The 16,410-nt window shown below is 40.8% G+C and overlaps 1 protein-coding gene and 1 long non-coding RNA gene across 2 annotated transcripts in view; one reads left to right on the top strand and one right to left on the bottom strand.

The window, feature by feature from the left end:
• Window positions 1-5,204, top strand: part of LOC133281607 (uncharacterized) — a 94,636-nt gene extending 89,432 nt beyond the window's left edge. Inside the window, exon 3 of the long non-coding RNA XR_009747553.1 lies at window positions 4,920-5,204. This is a non-coding gene — a long non-coding RNA (uncharacterized LOC133281607). The remainder of the gene's footprint in view (window positions 1-4,919) is intronic.
• The window catches only part of MMRN1 (multimerin 1), a 44,377-nt gene extending 28,229 nt beyond the window's left edge, over window positions 1-16,148 (bottom strand). The window contains 1 exon segment of the mRNA XM_061477334.1: window positions 15,489-16,148. Within this exon segment, the coding sequence (XP_061333318.1) occupies window positions 15,489-16,012 (524 nt within the window). The 5' untranslated portion in view covers window positions 16,013-16,148.
• Between the last annotated feature and the right edge of the window lie 262 nt (window positions 16,149-16,410).

Raw genomic sequence — 16,410 nt, 5'->3', positions numbered from 1 at the left:
TAAAAGCTACAGTACAGAACAGAAATTAAGTACAGATTATAAACTGAATAACGGCTCAGGAGAGATTTGTACAGAGAAATTATGCCACAGAAATCTATTAGCATTCTCTGAATCAGGAACAGGTAGATAGAGGGGTGATTTTCAGAGGTTTTTGGCTAGGTCACTCAGCAAATGCTATTAGAAGGAAAAAAAGCTATCTGTCACATAGCAAGAGGATAGACCTGGTATAGATAAATAAGGCATAAATCAGAGAGGTGAAAGACCAGCTAGCTTTCTCAAGAAAGAGTTTATCAGCAGAATCCCATATGTATATGTAATAGACATTATATTAAGACATTAATGAGTAAATGAATAGGGAGATAACAATCATTTTGTGTACTCAACCAAAAGCTGATCTTGAAGTATTGCAAAAATCTCATGATGCTGAATTTCCATTTTTTTTTTTTTTTTCTGTCAGAACAGGGTCTTATAATGCAGAGTCAGACACAAACAAAGCCTTATACATACAGTATGACTACCTAAATTAACTATAATCAGGAAAAAGAGCTTGGAATCATTGTGATTAGCTCTTTGAATATGCCAATTTAGTAGCAAGCATGAACTAAACAAGTGAATCAAATGCATGAAATTATTAGGCAAGGACTAGAGGACAAACAGAAATCACCACCGTTTCAGTACATCGACTCCTTGTTGCTGTATATGAGTTTATGATTAGTCTACAGTTTAAGTACAGAATTCAGTTTCATTACTACATCCTAAAGAGGTGAAAAGAAAAGTGAAAATAGAAGATGAAGAACAGGAGGGATGGGAAGTCATTCATTATTTGGTCTATATTACTATGACAAAAAGGCATCAAACCAAAGTAGATTTAAAGGGAAAAAAAAAAAAAGACTCAGGGTAGTGCTTCCACCAACATAAATTGTGCCATATTTGGAAGTTTGGGAAGCCAAAGTGGATTTTTAAAAGCAGTTAAAGGATTTCATGAAAGAGCATGCAATTAAGGTGCTATTGGTTTGCTGATGCTTTAAAAATATAAAGTTGTATCTATAACCACTGTCTCAGGAAGTCCCCCCATGCAGATTGGATGGCATCCTGAAGAAATTATTGCATTTCTGCTGGTGGAACAAATGTCTGTTTGGTCTAGTAGTGATTTTCTTTTCCTATATTAGTACAGCCTTTCTTAGGGTCATACATTATTCTCTTGTCAATGCTGAAACAGATTTCATTTTTCACTTGGCAAGTTAGTGACAAAACATTTCAGTTACAGAGACAGTAAACTCTGAAGTATTTCCATACCAATATCAGTGTATGAGAACTTCACGTTTTTCTTCCTGGGTCATGTTTTGCTGCTAAACTTTGCTTCCAGTTGTAGTAGTTTTGTTAGTGTGCCATAATCCAGTAAGGAAACAGACATTTACCTCTGAAATCAGTAACTTACTATGGGCTCCTTACAGTAGAAATCAAAATACAATTAAGACCAGATTAGTTCCACTTACTTATGTGGCATTAATACAGATTTACACTGCTTCAAACAAGAACAACAGTACAAAACACAAAATAGTACCAGCACCTATCCTTAAGTGATTGGTTTTGTCTACTGAGATCTTACCAGTGCACTTACATTAAATTCAGCTATGCCTTACTTGGAGAATGATTCCTGAGAAAACAGCAGGATAAGCTAGGAAGATGCTAAGTAAGACCAACAAGTTGAACCTCTCAGTATTTCTGCTGCTAGCACTGTGATGCTCCCTCACACAACACGTATCTTTTAATTGATTAATAACATGTTCCATATAAAATAAGATTTTGTTGAGTCTCTTTGATCTGATTTTGCCCACTCAGTCTCCACTTCCTTGAGAGTTTTCATAAGGATAATATTTCTTTTTTAATTGGGTATAAAAAGGCTGTGCTTTTGCTTGACGTTTCCTCTGTTTGGTCTCCTCTAGCTATAGGCTTTTGTCTGTCTATAAATTAGAGACTCCATGAATAAATATTTGCCAAAAATTAAATGCAACTCTCAAGCATAAGATTAAAGATTAATCACTCTTCTCACTACCTCTCTTGAAGCCAAAAGCAACTCTGTGCAAGTCTGAGACACATAAAATTGGCAGAATAAAAAGACTTCTGAGTTTTGCAGACAAATAGCAAAGTTACTTACACCATCCCCCTAGTTGGAACACATAGATTGTTGACAGTCTTATGTGTCATACAGAGACTAGCAGGGGTAACTAAGTAAAAGTGGTATTTACAGCTAAACTGTAAACAGTCAGAGGGTGAGAAAGAGATTGTAACTCCATCCTTTCCAGCACACCTCTGCAGCACCAAGTGAGACAGGCATCCCCTCTTGCCAACCATTCAGTAGGTGCAAGACATAGCAGGACACTTAACTCCCTCACAAGCACAACCAGAAAGATAGTGCTCCCATGGAGCTTCCTCTCTGAGGATCAGGGAACAGCAAGACCAGGGTTTCTCTCTACTAGAAGGAGCAACACAACCAACCACATGAGCTAACACTGACCTCATCAGCAACATACAATACTACAGCATCACAGACAGGCAAGCAGCTGTAAATGACAGAAGCAGATCAAGTAGCAGCCCAGCAATCACCAAACAAAGACTAGCTAACAAACCAACTCCAAGAGGACTGCTAGTGACAAGGACCTGATATAAAGAGAACATGCTTAAGCCTGTGCTTAAATGGAGCCCTGGCCCAAGAGCATGTGTGGAGGTTTCAGGCGAGGTTGTTTAGGATTAGGAGGACTTGTTGGTTTGCTCAGGGCATTATCACTGAGCTTGCTCAGTGCATGAGGGTTCTGTATATTCATATCCAAGATTAAAAACTACTTTTTTCTTGGAAATGCAGCACAAGGATTAAAATAAATAATCTTTTAGCCTGTAAATGGGATGCTAAACGTTTCTTAGCAAATGCAGGAAGTGATGCTGGGCTAGACTGGCAGTGGTCTATTAAGGAGTAGCTCTAAGCTTGGTGGTTTGCTAATGATTTAAACTCGGGACAGAGAATGTTAACATCTAAATTCCTGAATAACTCCTAGCAATTAACTCATGGCATATCAGGTCTGATCAGAAGACATCTGAAGTGATACTACCACCTCAGGCAGTTTGCAGTACCACACCTCTTTTACTGCTGCACATTATCTGAAAAGAGAAGACCTGAGGGCTAACGCCTTGGGCAGCTGAGCGCTAAGCTTACCACCCCTGCAAATAAAGAATGCAAATACAGGAGTCAGATTTTAAAATCTGGGCTACAACAAGCAGAAATTAGGTTAGGACTTGAGTTTGTGGCTCCCTAGCCTGCATTCTACCCTCGCGTGCAGGCCTGACAGCTCACTGGAGAAAGGGGCAAAGCAGAAGACATATAACAGTGTTGTCAGTGACAACCTGTTCTGCAGCACACATTGTCGGGGTAGAACTTTTGGTAATTGAAGGACATTTTACATCTGAGCAAATGTGGTCAATGTGAAGATAAAACAGTGAAAACAGGCATAAAACGCAGTCATAAAATACATGAAAGCCCTGGAATTGAGAGTCCAGTAAATAAATAAATAAATCAATCACTCTTTAATATTGACAATACCAATCCACTATTTATCATTATTATTCAGGGTGCCTAGCTTCAAGGAAACAGCTGCTGGAACTTGCACCTTCGGACATGCCCTTCAAAGGAAAACAGGGTACAATACATCCCAAATGTATCCATTAAGGACTGCTCTTAGTTTTTAAAGGTAGTCTGAACTCAACCTCTAGTCTCTATCAAAAATTTAATTCAGCTTTAGCAGACTGTTTCTATTTAAAGTATTTAACTCATTCTTAAGCTGCATGAGTGCAATGTCTGAAGCTGTGGTTTTTGCATGGCCCAACAATCTTTGATCAGGTTAAATTGGAGGAAATATTCATAGCAAAAGTGCCCCTGGTGTGACTCACAATTAGGTTTATGCCACCAATGAAATAAGCTCATTAAGAGATGTTAAGAATGTAAACATAATTTTGAAATCAAATTGTCTGAAAAAAATGTAGATTTGAAAATAGAAGATGAAGCATGGCAGAAGAACCATGACAGGCTGTGTTAATGCAAAGGCAGAACAGAAGACAACTGATTTGCATAACAGGACTTTAAACCTGAAAATCCTCTTTACCCTCCATGGAATCATATATTCCAGAGCAGCAACACAGGCTTTTAACATGCAGGTTTTGTTGACAGCTGCAGGAGCAGGCATTTCTTTTGCATTGAAACTGATTTCAATCAGAAAAGCCGTATTTAAAAACAAAACAAAATCCTCACAACATACAACAGGAATGCAGCCTGGAGAGAATGGTGCAAGACCACAACTGGCACAAAGCCCATGTGACAGATTTCATCCTCCTCTTGCATATGTTGGCCAGGAAAACTCACTGGTAGCAAGGTGTGGGAGAGTACACTGAGTCCTGAGGCTTCTGAAACAGCTTTTTTGAAACAGCAAATTACATTTGCAGCAGTGTTTCCAGCTCAAACCAAAACACCGCTATCCAAACTCTCCATCAAGTGTGGCTGGACCATATCTGAGAAGTAGGGCAGAGTACGAAGAACAGCATTTTTTTCTTTCACAATAAGCATGTCTAGTCTCCAGCTTTGGCAAGCCTGAGTCCTCTGGGGTTTAAAGCCATTGTAAATTCAAAGTGCTGAGCAGCTAATGGGCCACAGAGCCTGCCCACACACCTGGAGCCAAGCACCCACATCTGGCACGGTATTAGTGGGACCCAGACAGTGACCTTAAGCCTGTCTTTAGCTTTTGGGAACCTACATGTCACATACGGCTTATGCAGATTTTACGTCAGTACCCTCTCCAATAGGGTCCTTTCCAACCCTAACTATCCTACGATTCTATGATTCTTCTCATACTGGAGTGTTTGTTTTTTCACAGAGGAAACATTCCCATGAAGCATTTCTTCATTTCCACAGTTGCCCAGGAAAATAGAAAGGATGCAGCCTGGAGGTAACTGTGAAACAGAAGTAGCTTTGGGGCAATTTTAAGTAAGGACTGCCTGCACTGGGTCCATGGCAGAAAACCAGTGCCCAGTCTACGTGAGTATGCACCAATAATACATGTGTTTCCCTCAACTGGAAAAAAACCCACCTTATTTCTGATATGGTAAGGCAGATTACTGTAGTTTTTCCCTGTGCTCAGCTGAATCATCCTCAGTGATTTCCACCAGCCTCACGATATGGAAATACATATACACGTATATATATATATGGAATATGGTGTTAATTACTGGGCAACATCTTGCAACTTCAAAAGGATGTGATTCCCTGCAAAATGCAACTTCCCATCCACAAAATGAAATAATGGGGCCTACGGAAACCTGTCCCGTGGCGCACAGCTATTAGATGAATAGTAGGTAATGCCTCAAGCAGTAGTTACTGACTTATTTTTGTTTAAGATATTGTAAGAAGCAAATCTGTTTAATTTACTGTGCAGCTTTCTGAAGACAGGCCTGACTTTATATGGTGAAAAATATGCCACTTTCATTAGCTGTATGAGCACCTGCTCTTAGGTGTACCCCTGCCTCATGATTCCCTAACAGCTGAGAGCCCTTAAACTCATATTCCATCTTTGCTTCGCTGGCATGTTGCCGGCACTCCTAAACCCCTCGCCTAATTCGCAATTAGCAGGGCAATTAACAGAACTAATGCTGTCTTTGGTGGCGGCCTGGCTGCCTTGTCTGAGCCGTCCGCCCCACCCAGACAGCCGGCAGCGGGTCGTTCCCTCCCGCCCCGCGGGCTGCCAGCACCATGCGGGAACCACCGCCACTACCCGCTGCTGCTGGTGCCGGCAGCTGGCGCCTGGTTAAGACCACCCATGGACCCACAGCGCTACGGGACAACGCCGGGTGCCAAGAGGAGACGGCGGCGGGGAGTGGGAAGGACGGGGGCGGTGGCGGGCGGCGCGGTGAGGCGGGGAGGGCTGAGGTGGGGCGCTGCCAAGTAGAGCCAACAGGTGGCGGTCGTGGCCCGCTGAGGTGGAAAGCTGCTGGAAGGTGTTTGCGCGCCTGTAACTCCGCGGCGACGGTGGATCGTGGGGCGTCCACGGTTCTGTCGCGACTGCCGCCCCGCTCACGGCTGCTGAGGGGGCCGGTCTGTGTAAATTCGGGTACAGGTACATCGATTCGTATGGCTCACCCGCACCAGCGCTCGGGGAGAGCCCCGCTGCCTTCGGGGCTCCCAGGGGGTGCTAAGGGAGAACAGGAGGCATGCAGGAAGGAGGGCAGCAAAATAAAACCATAAATTCGTTTTACTCCGAAGAATCAGTGCTGTGGCTGCTTGCTGGTGAAGTTGTCTCGTCTGTGACAGGACTGTTATGAATACATTTGTGGTCAGTGGAAATATTTCTGTTTAACTGCAGCAGGCTTTGAACCAGTCCTCTTGGCACTGCGGTACCCAATGCTGCTGAAAAGCAAAGTGCAATTTACACTAACACCAAAAAATTATAACTTCCTTAGGGTGAGAGGGTGAGTGAGACTGCAAGGACTCCTTCCACAGCACATTCCCACTGTAAACTGTTTGGATATATCACAGACTCATAGGATGGTTTGGGTTGGAAGGGACCTTACAAATCATCCAGTTCCAACCCTCTCTGCCATGGGCAGGGACACCTTCCACTAGACCAGGTTGCTCCAAGCCCCATCCATCCTGGCCTTGAACACTGCCAGGGATGGGGCATCCACAGCTTCTCTGGGCAACCTGTGCCAGCACCTCACCACCCTCACAGAGAATTAAAATACATTGCCAAAGAAAAAAAAAACACAAAGCAACCCTGACAAAAACTGCCAGCTGCAGATTATCAGGTATATATGTACACACTTGCTTCCACTTGCTTGTAGGGGGTCCTCAGACCACTTCACAGGAACACCAGTGGCAGTCAGGCCACAAAGGGTGTAGATTTTGTTTCGTCCCTTTCATTTATATCTGAAAATTAGTTAGTTTTATCCATGAGTAAATTAAATTACCTGGCTTTTAATAGAAATGCTATTGAATCAGCGCAGCTGAACATCACTGAATCATGAAAATGAAATTACTGTGTTGCTGAAGGAGTACAAAAGGACCCAGAGCTGCACCTGTTGCTGAAGTCCATGCACAGCTTACTGGTTGTGCCTCTTCACATTGTATGCAGTTTATTCGTACTTCACAGAATAGTTTCTGAAATACCAATCTCAATTCTACGCCCGTTTACATTTTGTATTGTCCTTTACACCTCAGCAGAGGTTGTGTAGAAAGATGCTACAAGCAGCTGAATTCTTTTGAGGAGAGGCTGAGAGGCTTATTCAGGCTGGAGAAGGGAGGACACCTAACGTCAGTTCCCCAAAGGCTATGAAGAAGTTGGAGCTAGGCTATTCCCACCAGTACACGGCAGGAGGATGAGACAACAGACCCATATTGAAACAAAAGAGGCTCAGCCTAAGTATGAGAAACTTCTTCCCCATGGGGACACCCAGGCACTGGAGCAGGGCCCAGACAACCAGCCCAGAGCATGGAGCTCAGTACCTGGCTGCATCAAACACCAAGCAACCTGGTCTGATCTTGGACTTGGACTTGCAGTGAGTAGGAGGTTGGACCAGTGACCTCCAGAGGTCCCTTCCAACCTGAGTGATTCTATGGTTTTGTGAACCTATGATCTGTGCTTGTATTTCTGTCTCCTTTGGGTGATATGGTTGTTCTTCTGAATACAGTCAGTTACATGCATTCAAATGTAAAAACATATAACGACGTGGTATGGAAGCAATCCATTTTTTTCTTTCTTATGAAGTTAGGATCTTTCCCAGTCTGAAACACCATTACACAAAGATCAGAGTATCAGCCCTGAATTTTGTTTGTATAAAAGTACATTGCTGTGATATATTTTCAATTTTCTTTAAAGCACGTGCCAAGTTTGGATAATGAAAGATAATATTAGTTGACATAATGTAAACACTTAGATTATAAGGATAGCAAGAACCTTCACAGGGTTTTATTGCTACTGCAAGGGAGACGATGTTGTGGTTTCAACAACTTCCTTTGCACTCCACTAGGTGACTACAGAGACCTCACCTTTTTGATACTAGTGATATAGTAAATTCTGTATCTTTAATTGAACATCAGTCATCTTTCAAAAAAAAAAGCTCTAGTTCAAAGAGAAATTATAAACCTGAACCAAAATCAGTTAATTTTTTTAGGTTCACTGCCTAAATCTCAGCTGAAATAATTCAGTACTCACTAGGGACAGACCACAAACCAATCAGATTGGAAAACCTGTTCTGCATGCTGTTTGGAATGGAAAACCCAGACAGGCTCTGAAAAATACTTTTGATACGTAATACAGTATGTGATTGTAAAATATGTTATAGGATATGTTTTTTAGCCCTGAGAAACAGCTGACTTGTTGACACTGAAGTATCAGATGGAGGGAATTGTACTATTTGTTTAATTGTTTTTTTTTCAGGACTCAGGGTCCTGACATTTTGTCCTGACCATTACAAAACACAAATTCTGTTCTTGTTGTTCATTTCCTTTTTTTTGTACATACAGTGCTGAAGTCTTGGACTGTGAACAGCCTCTTTGTCTCAAGTTTTTACTTACTGTTGTGATCAGTTGTATATCCTATCTTGAGCTGCAAAAACTAATTCACAATTTCCACTTACCTAACACTTCACCAATCTATTTTAACATATAAGAAGTTGTCTTGTTTTGAACCAGATCAGCTCTTTCGGACCTTATCTCCCTGTCTGTGTTGAGAGCCCTCCAAAATAATCAAACTTGCCTACAGCTGGAAGTTAGACTTTTGAGAAGATATGCATAATCTGCTTTGAGAATCATCCAGTAAAACACATTTGAAAACCCAGACAAACTGCTCTTTAAAAGGGTATTAATTCTGCATTTTTCCCTTTGGAATATACATTTATTTTCCATCACCTGACTGACCCAGAGTAGAAAATGCATCAAGGTAATTCTGGGCTAGCTTACTGGCAGTGCTTCTCAGATGACCTTCAGTGGTACTTGTTTTCACTGGTTTCTTATTCCTTTAAGTAATCTACAGATAAGGATATTGTAGTATGTTAGTGATGGCTTCTCTACTTTGAGAAATAACAAAAAAGAAAGCCTTTATAAGTGACAAAAGGAAAGTGTCAGTTTTCTAAAATGTCAGTTATATTGAGATTCTGGGCAGACTTGAGCTGATGGTTCTGGTGTACTTTAAATGAAAGGCTGTAAAGGGTTGAATGCAGTGGCTGGGAGGCAAATCCTAACACTGTCCAGTTACGGTAATCCTAAACTATGCAGAGGGCTGAAGAGACATTAATAGGGATGGAAAACACTCTGTTCCTATTCCTCATTCCCATGGCAGATGAAAAAAAAAGAGCAAGAGCAAAGGTGTGAACATCAATGCAATATTTAGTGTGATGAGAGATGAATGGAAGCCTTTATTACCATCATTAAAAAAATTCAGAAGTCATCCATATGGTAGTGCCTGATCACAGAAAACCTAAATGACCAGAATCTGAGGAGGCTAAGAGGAAAAGATGTTGGGCTTTTTACCTTTTATGAGTACTTTGTGAGTGTCTCAGAAGCAGCCTGGGTGGTGATGTGATTTTTCTTTTCTTTGCATTGCTGTTTCCTGTGCTACTGAAAAGAGTCAGTCATGACTCTGCCAAGCATCAGTGCTGGAAGGTAGTCTCAGACAACCAGAACTTTGGATTTTGCTATTTCCTGAATTTTTGCCTGGTTTTCAGAAATTATTAGTTTATCACCTACGGTACAGTATTGTAGGACATTTTTTTACCTTTCTTCTCCCCCTGAAAGACAAAACACCCTATCCATCCCTCTGGGAGGCAGCTCAAGCTGGGTAAAGCATCTCCAGCAATGACTCCTTCCCACCTCAGTACTGGAACCTCTTGAAAAGTGACCACCGCCTTGGAGCAAACATATCCTTTAATTCATTCTGTGCATGGGACAACAGCAGTGGAAAAGATTTCCGCAATACATAGGGTATAATAGCACTAATATAAACAAAAAGTATGAATTGCATGGACCTTTTTTCAGCTCTTGCCCTATACCAGTACTGCTGCTGTACAGTGTGCTGTAGTACCTCATCTGCATGATGCAATAAGGTGTTTTGCTACTTCACACCAGCAGTCTCAGATGTTAATTGTTTCACTTCTGTGCTCAGCAGAAGACAGCGACAATCTCTAAATACTTGCATTAAAATTCTCTTTACAGTAAAATTTTCTTGATACGGGGCCACATGCATCATTATGGAACTGCATAATTATGTCCATTGCCCCATTTATTCTGTGAATGAAATAGTAATAAAGTAGTGAATACCAGCACTTGGCTGAATGATTTGTTTTTTTAGGACTGCAGCGGGAGTAATGTTGCATTCAGCATGTGTAGGAAAACTAGATTATGGACTTGCAGCCCACATCATAACTTCATTCAAGATGCTGCTGGATAAGAGGGGTTCATTTCAGAGGTCTTCTGTGTGGCTGGAATACAACATTGTGAGGGTAAAGCAAGCACTGCTTGTCAAACATCCTCCGACACAGCCACCAAGGCAACCTAAGTACCAGTATAAGAGGTTCCTCCTTCCAGGTCATAGTGAACATACCTAATGAGGCAGAAACCTAAGCCATGTATGATTGTTATTTATTGTAAATGCACAGTGATGCAAAAATCTTAAGAAATCAATTCAAGAATTGTTCTCTGCTCCATTAAAAAGTGACATGATGAAAAGAGAATGTGAACCTTGCATTAACTAGGCAGTTAAATCAGGTTTCTATGTATGTTGTGCATTTGAGCCATCTACTGAGCTTGCCCATTCATTTTAATTTGTCAGTACAATAGAAATTCTACCAAACTGATATAAGGAAAAGCAATTTCTAGGGAGAAATGCAGAGGTCTTGTCATGAGAATGAAATATTTCAGCACTCCTAGCACATGTGACAGCTGAGGAAATCTGTCCCTGGTGCTGGCTTTAGCGAACCTTTCTGTGCTTAATAATAAAATACCATCACTTCACCACTACCCAAAGTAATGGCAGAGGAAGTCTATGAAGACCCTCAGTGGATTCATGATAACTGGAGAATGTGCAGTGTACACATACTAAGAGAAAAGACTAATGCAGAGCCATCCAACAATGCAGAAATAGTGTGGGTAATTTACAGCCTGAATGAATGTGTTATGCATTCAGGAGCTGCCTTGAATAGTAATTAATAACATTGGGTTCAATGAAAGGATGAGTGTGCTAGTCTCAGGACTCTGCCTCAGACTTCCACCATATCACCACTGTTATTTAAGATGCTTTATACAGTGAAATACTGCAATTGCCTCTCTCCACAGGCAAAAAGCCCCATATCTCACATAAAGTCAATTGAAAAGAATGTATCACCTGTTTTCTTATTCGACACCAAATTGGTGCTCACATTTAATGTCTCTGGAACTTTGGAAAATCTCTTTCTCTACTGCTGAAGCACAGCTCTGTTTTTTCAGCATTTCTTCATTCATTGATATGGATAGCACGAAAATTTGAAGATTGGCAGAAATGAAAGGAGAAAGATACTTGTTTGTGGAGACATAAGCTTACATTTCAAAGCTTAAGTCAAAGTCATTACTAGAGGTGAAGAAAGGAGTTTTCCTTCAGCTGAGGCCAATCCACATATGCTTCCTATAAAGTTTCCTTACCATTTTTGAAAGCTTGGGTACAGGACCTCCCAGAAGTGGGGATGCCTCACCAGTGAAACTACTCATCTGAAATACTTAGAGAGCAGGCAACTACAGAACCTATAAATTATGTCCTCCTGTACCTATTCTAAGGATAAGTATAAACTTGTTCCACTTCACTGCAAAAGAACAGGATTTCATTGTGTTTTCATTCCAGCAAAGAATAAGGAAGAGTTTAGTGGTTTTAGAGATAAGGATATGCCCAATATTTTAGCACTTAAAATATGACACTGGGATGTGATACAGAGAGGCTCAAAGTTAAGTTTTATTAACAGCAGAATTTTTAATCTGCCTTTAGCCCTACTGACTGTACTCCTGCCTGTTGCAGTATGCCTCTGCCCTCAGAAGTTCTGCTGGAATCCGAAAAGCCAGCCTGAGATGGGTTTTTAAAATAAAGTCATAGTCTTTTGCAAATATGGTTCTGTTTCAGTAGGGAAAAAAATTATTAATTTATTCTGGCAGTCCTAATAGTGCATTTCTTTCAATAAAATTAAATGGAATCTTGTCAGGACCCTGATGGCACTTGTGGGTTTTATTCAACCTGACCAGCCTGACCTGAGGTCTCCACACATATACCCTGCCCATGGGCTCAAAGGCCTCACTAAAGTTCACCCCAGGACTGCATTCTCCCTGTGCCAGTCCTGACCTGCAGGCTGACATCCTGGCCTAACTTTGACCTTGCCCCATCACTATGGACTTGCCCAGTGATCACTGGAATGTGATATATCCTGGTCACCATCACCAGATGATCAGTGATCCTGACTCACTGATTTGCCTTCCCAGCTTGATCTTGGCACTGCAGCCCTACTGTGCCTGTCAATTTGGGCTCTGGGGTGATGCTAGCTCCCCTACCTTGCTGTGTCCTGCCTGCCACACTGGGTGGTTGTCAGAAATATTCTTCAGGTGCAGGCTTTGAAAATCCATTAAATCTTCCTAAATCATGCTCTTACGGCATTTTAACGGGGATTTTGCAAAAATAGAGTGAATCAGAAGAACTTTTTTCCTACTCTGGTTCTAGTATGGACATGATATGTGTATATAATATTGTCCTCAGATAATCTAGGGTGGCAATAGCAAAAGAATTATCTTGTAATTAAGCCAGTAAGGCACACTTCCTCCTTCAGAAAGGGGCATTTGTGTAGTTAAGCTTGTACAATGAGCACATACTGTATCTTGTGGGCAATCTCATAGCCCTGGAGACTGTCCAACAAAGTAGATTCATTGCTATTTTAAAAACTATAAATATATTGAAAAACAAATGCTCATTTTCATTTTGTTTTCCTTCCTCTTGTCTCTCCTTGACTTCTTCCTATTGTTCCTTTTATATGGAGCCTTGTAACATCACCATTTCTGCACATATGTTAACACAATGGGTTGCCATAAAGGTTTACAGAGTCATGCAGTTCCTAAAAGGTCATTCAAAAAATTCAGGTTGGAATACAAACTATAACCAAAGGGTTGCTCTAATTCAAAGTCAATTCAAAAAGCAAATTGTATTTCCAAATTTCTCCAGAGGTAGTACCCTTTACAACTACAAAATCTGCTATTGAGTCATTCATGCTCAGCTCAGGCATTAAATGAGTAAACCTTGAAGAAATACGTATGTCTTTATTGGAAGTTTTACAGCATCTCTTTCAGTTTATTTGCAATCAAAATGCTTTTATCTTTTTTTTTTTTTTTTTAATGAAAATCTATGCTAGAAATGGATTTAGGTTGTGGTCAATAACATCTGCACATAATAAATAAAAATGCTTGTGTTCTTCTGCATAGTTTTCAGCAGCAGCTTGCCAGGTGTTTCACAGCAGTGACTGGTAACACTGAGCACACTAGTCTTGGTGATTTTTCATGAGTTCACTGAAAAAAAAATCAGTCACAAGCATCTGTATTATTAATCCAGGTCTGATTCATAGGGAAGGTGGGACAGAATAGTTAAATGACTTATATCACAGTCTAGGTCAATGGCAAAACTGGAAGAAAAGCTCAAAACACCTTAGCTGATTGTATAAGCACTTTTATGCAGTAGGAAGACAAGACTTGCAACAGAAGAATCTTGATGTGTAAAGGATCAAGCCACACCTAGAACTGTAGGCATTTGCTAGAGAGAGGCTACATGGCCCAGCAGTTTGTGAAAGGACTGGGGGTTCAGCATTCTGTTCTATGCTGGGGTTTCATGTAGCTAGACATTCCTGTAACTTTGATGAAAAAAAAATCTTTATGTGTGTTGCACAGCAGGTTGCTCCTCATCCACTTATGAAGTACAGTGCTAGCCAATACAAGTTTTGCTTATTTTGCCTCTCTGCAGTTCCAACCACATCTGTTATGATAAATAAAATATGAGACCTTATTCACCAGAGACTAATTTTTTGCTTTCTTTATAGTTATATCTTATGTAAAAGGTGGAAACAATATCTGCCTATTCGCAGAGTTTTCTGAAGATTAATTTCACTGAAACACTATTCTTGAAAAAAGCTGAGAAAGCCAAAGGATCTAAGGTTGACATATGTTAGGACCTATTTTAATGGAGATACAGTTATCAGCTCCCACATGCAAAGACAACTCATTTAACTCAGGTTAACTAAGACACTCTGCCAAACACCATAGTAAGGTGTGGTAACATACAGCTGGAGGAGCGTGCTAGGAAAGCACTCTGGGAAACATAGCTCCTTGCTGGTGTATCTCTTCCAAGCAGAGTCAAAGGACTCCTTTCCTTTGGGTCTTTGTGCATTATTTCACATACGCATGATCCAAACCATGCTCAGGCCAAGGGGAATATTTTCTTTGAGTTGAAGGAACATTAGCTCTCGGCCACACACAGAAAGATAATTGTAGGAATATTTCAAGGGGGTGATTTATTCTCTTGTGTGAATTTAGGCAGAAGTGTTTTTCCTCCTTTTGGATGCTAGCATTTGGACAAATACCATGAAAAGAAGAAATCTATAATCTGAAAGCCCACTCTCTGTAAATACTATGGAAAACAACCAGTCTTTTGTATCTTCAATTTTCTACCGGTATCTGAATATGCATCAGCAATTAAGTGAACCTTGCAACATCTCCAAAGACATATCAACGTCCCCATTGAGAATTGAAGACACTGGGGAACAAAGAAAATAAATGAGTGCTCCAGAGCTATAAAACTAGACAGTACAATCTGATACACTCTGTTACACATAGCTATTATGTACTAAGTTACACAATTCTGAATGTGCATCCACCTGCAACTCCACTTTTCATAAGCTTTTATCACAGAATAAGATGTTTCAAATTGTCAGACATGGATGCATTTAGTACAATTATTTGCTTGTATTTTTAATTTGGTGGGAAGGTTTACAAACATCATAATTTTTAACAGATTTAAAATGAAAAAGTGCATTTGTAATTTTTTGCTCACAAGAAATTACAAAAAAAACCCGCCACCAAACAACAAAAGTTTACTGTGCATAAAACAGGGAGGCATCTATTGTCGTCCTTTCCTACCCATATATGATAATGACTTTCCTGTTGGTTTTGAGATAACTACCCTGAGGAATAAAATATTGCAGCACTTATTCTGTTACAAAGATATGTTTTTGACTGAGTAAATACTGCGGGTCTAGTCCCTTGCTTGTTTCAGATGGTCTTTGATTCAGAAAACAATTTTGCTGAAATTACTAGGACTCCTGCCAGTTATCTCACAGGGGACAGGAAAATAACCATTCCTAAGCAGTATATAAGAGAAAAGAAAAAAACATGAAAATTCCCTTACTTTCCCCTGGTAGTTTCAAAGCCAGATGCTTTGGAGTTGACATCCCGCTGAGTGCTGGTGATACCAGTGCTGTGGGATGACTGCTTGAGAGATCTTCTCCCCATAACTGTATCCTGGCTTGTAGTGACCTCTTGCTGAAAAGAGACCTCTCTAGCATTGCTTTGTAGAGATGTCCCTTTGCTGCTAGATGAGCTTCCCATCTTATCTTCGTCAGAGTCACCATCACTGTGTCCATTTAACAGGCTTTCAGGGGTAGAGGTTGAAGGATTAGATTTCTTCACTGCTTCCATTCCAAGAGTCTTGCCAGAAGATGCAAAAGGAGGTCCCTGTGAGGCACTCGCTTCAGCAGCTTGGATCTCAGAATGGTGTGACCCCACAGTTGTGGATGGAGAGGGAGTCAAGTCTGAGCGACTTGTCTGTGTTTCATGACTCTGGCCTGTTGTCCATAGCTTTCCTGCAGTATTAAATCCAATGCTGCCACTCTGTAAGTGCAATAGCAGCAGCAAGAAGATTGTTGCCTTCATTCTGCTGGTTTGTAAAAGCTCTAAGTTATCTCACATTTATTTCCCCAGCAAGAAATCCTGTAGCTTCTTCCTCCTCCTAAGCTGCTGCTCATACAGTGAGCCTACCAAAAGGATGCTCTGACAGGCTTTATTTTTGTAGAAAGGAAACAGGTTTTGGTGTTTCAAACTGACTGAGGAAGCCTGGTTTCCTGTTTCTGTGGATTTCTCTGCAACCTGTGACCCTTTAGAGAGTGGGAGCCTGGCAGCCTTTGTGGGAGGAAAAAAAGAAGTTTCTGCAGAAGGCACAGGATAAAGATTAATGGTACAATAGAAATGTGGAAAAATAAGTACTGCAAAGTAATCCTGAGGGATAAAAACTGAAATTATTAGGTAATTTTCCTTTCATATGTTTGTGTACA

This window comes from Pezoporus flaviventris, unplaced genomic scaffold (assembly GCF_033815535.1).
Source record: "Pezoporus flaviventris isolate CSIRO_AGI_PZ_B2104156 unplaced genomic scaffold, CSIRO_AGI_Pfla_v1 ptg000002l, whole genome shotgun sequence".
Lineage (NCBI taxonomy): Eukaryota > Metazoa > Chordata > Aves > Psittaciformes > Psittacidae > Pezoporus > Pezoporus flaviventris.
Note: the sequence above shows the minus strand (reverse complement) of the source record. Positions and strands in the feature narration are given on the sequence as shown.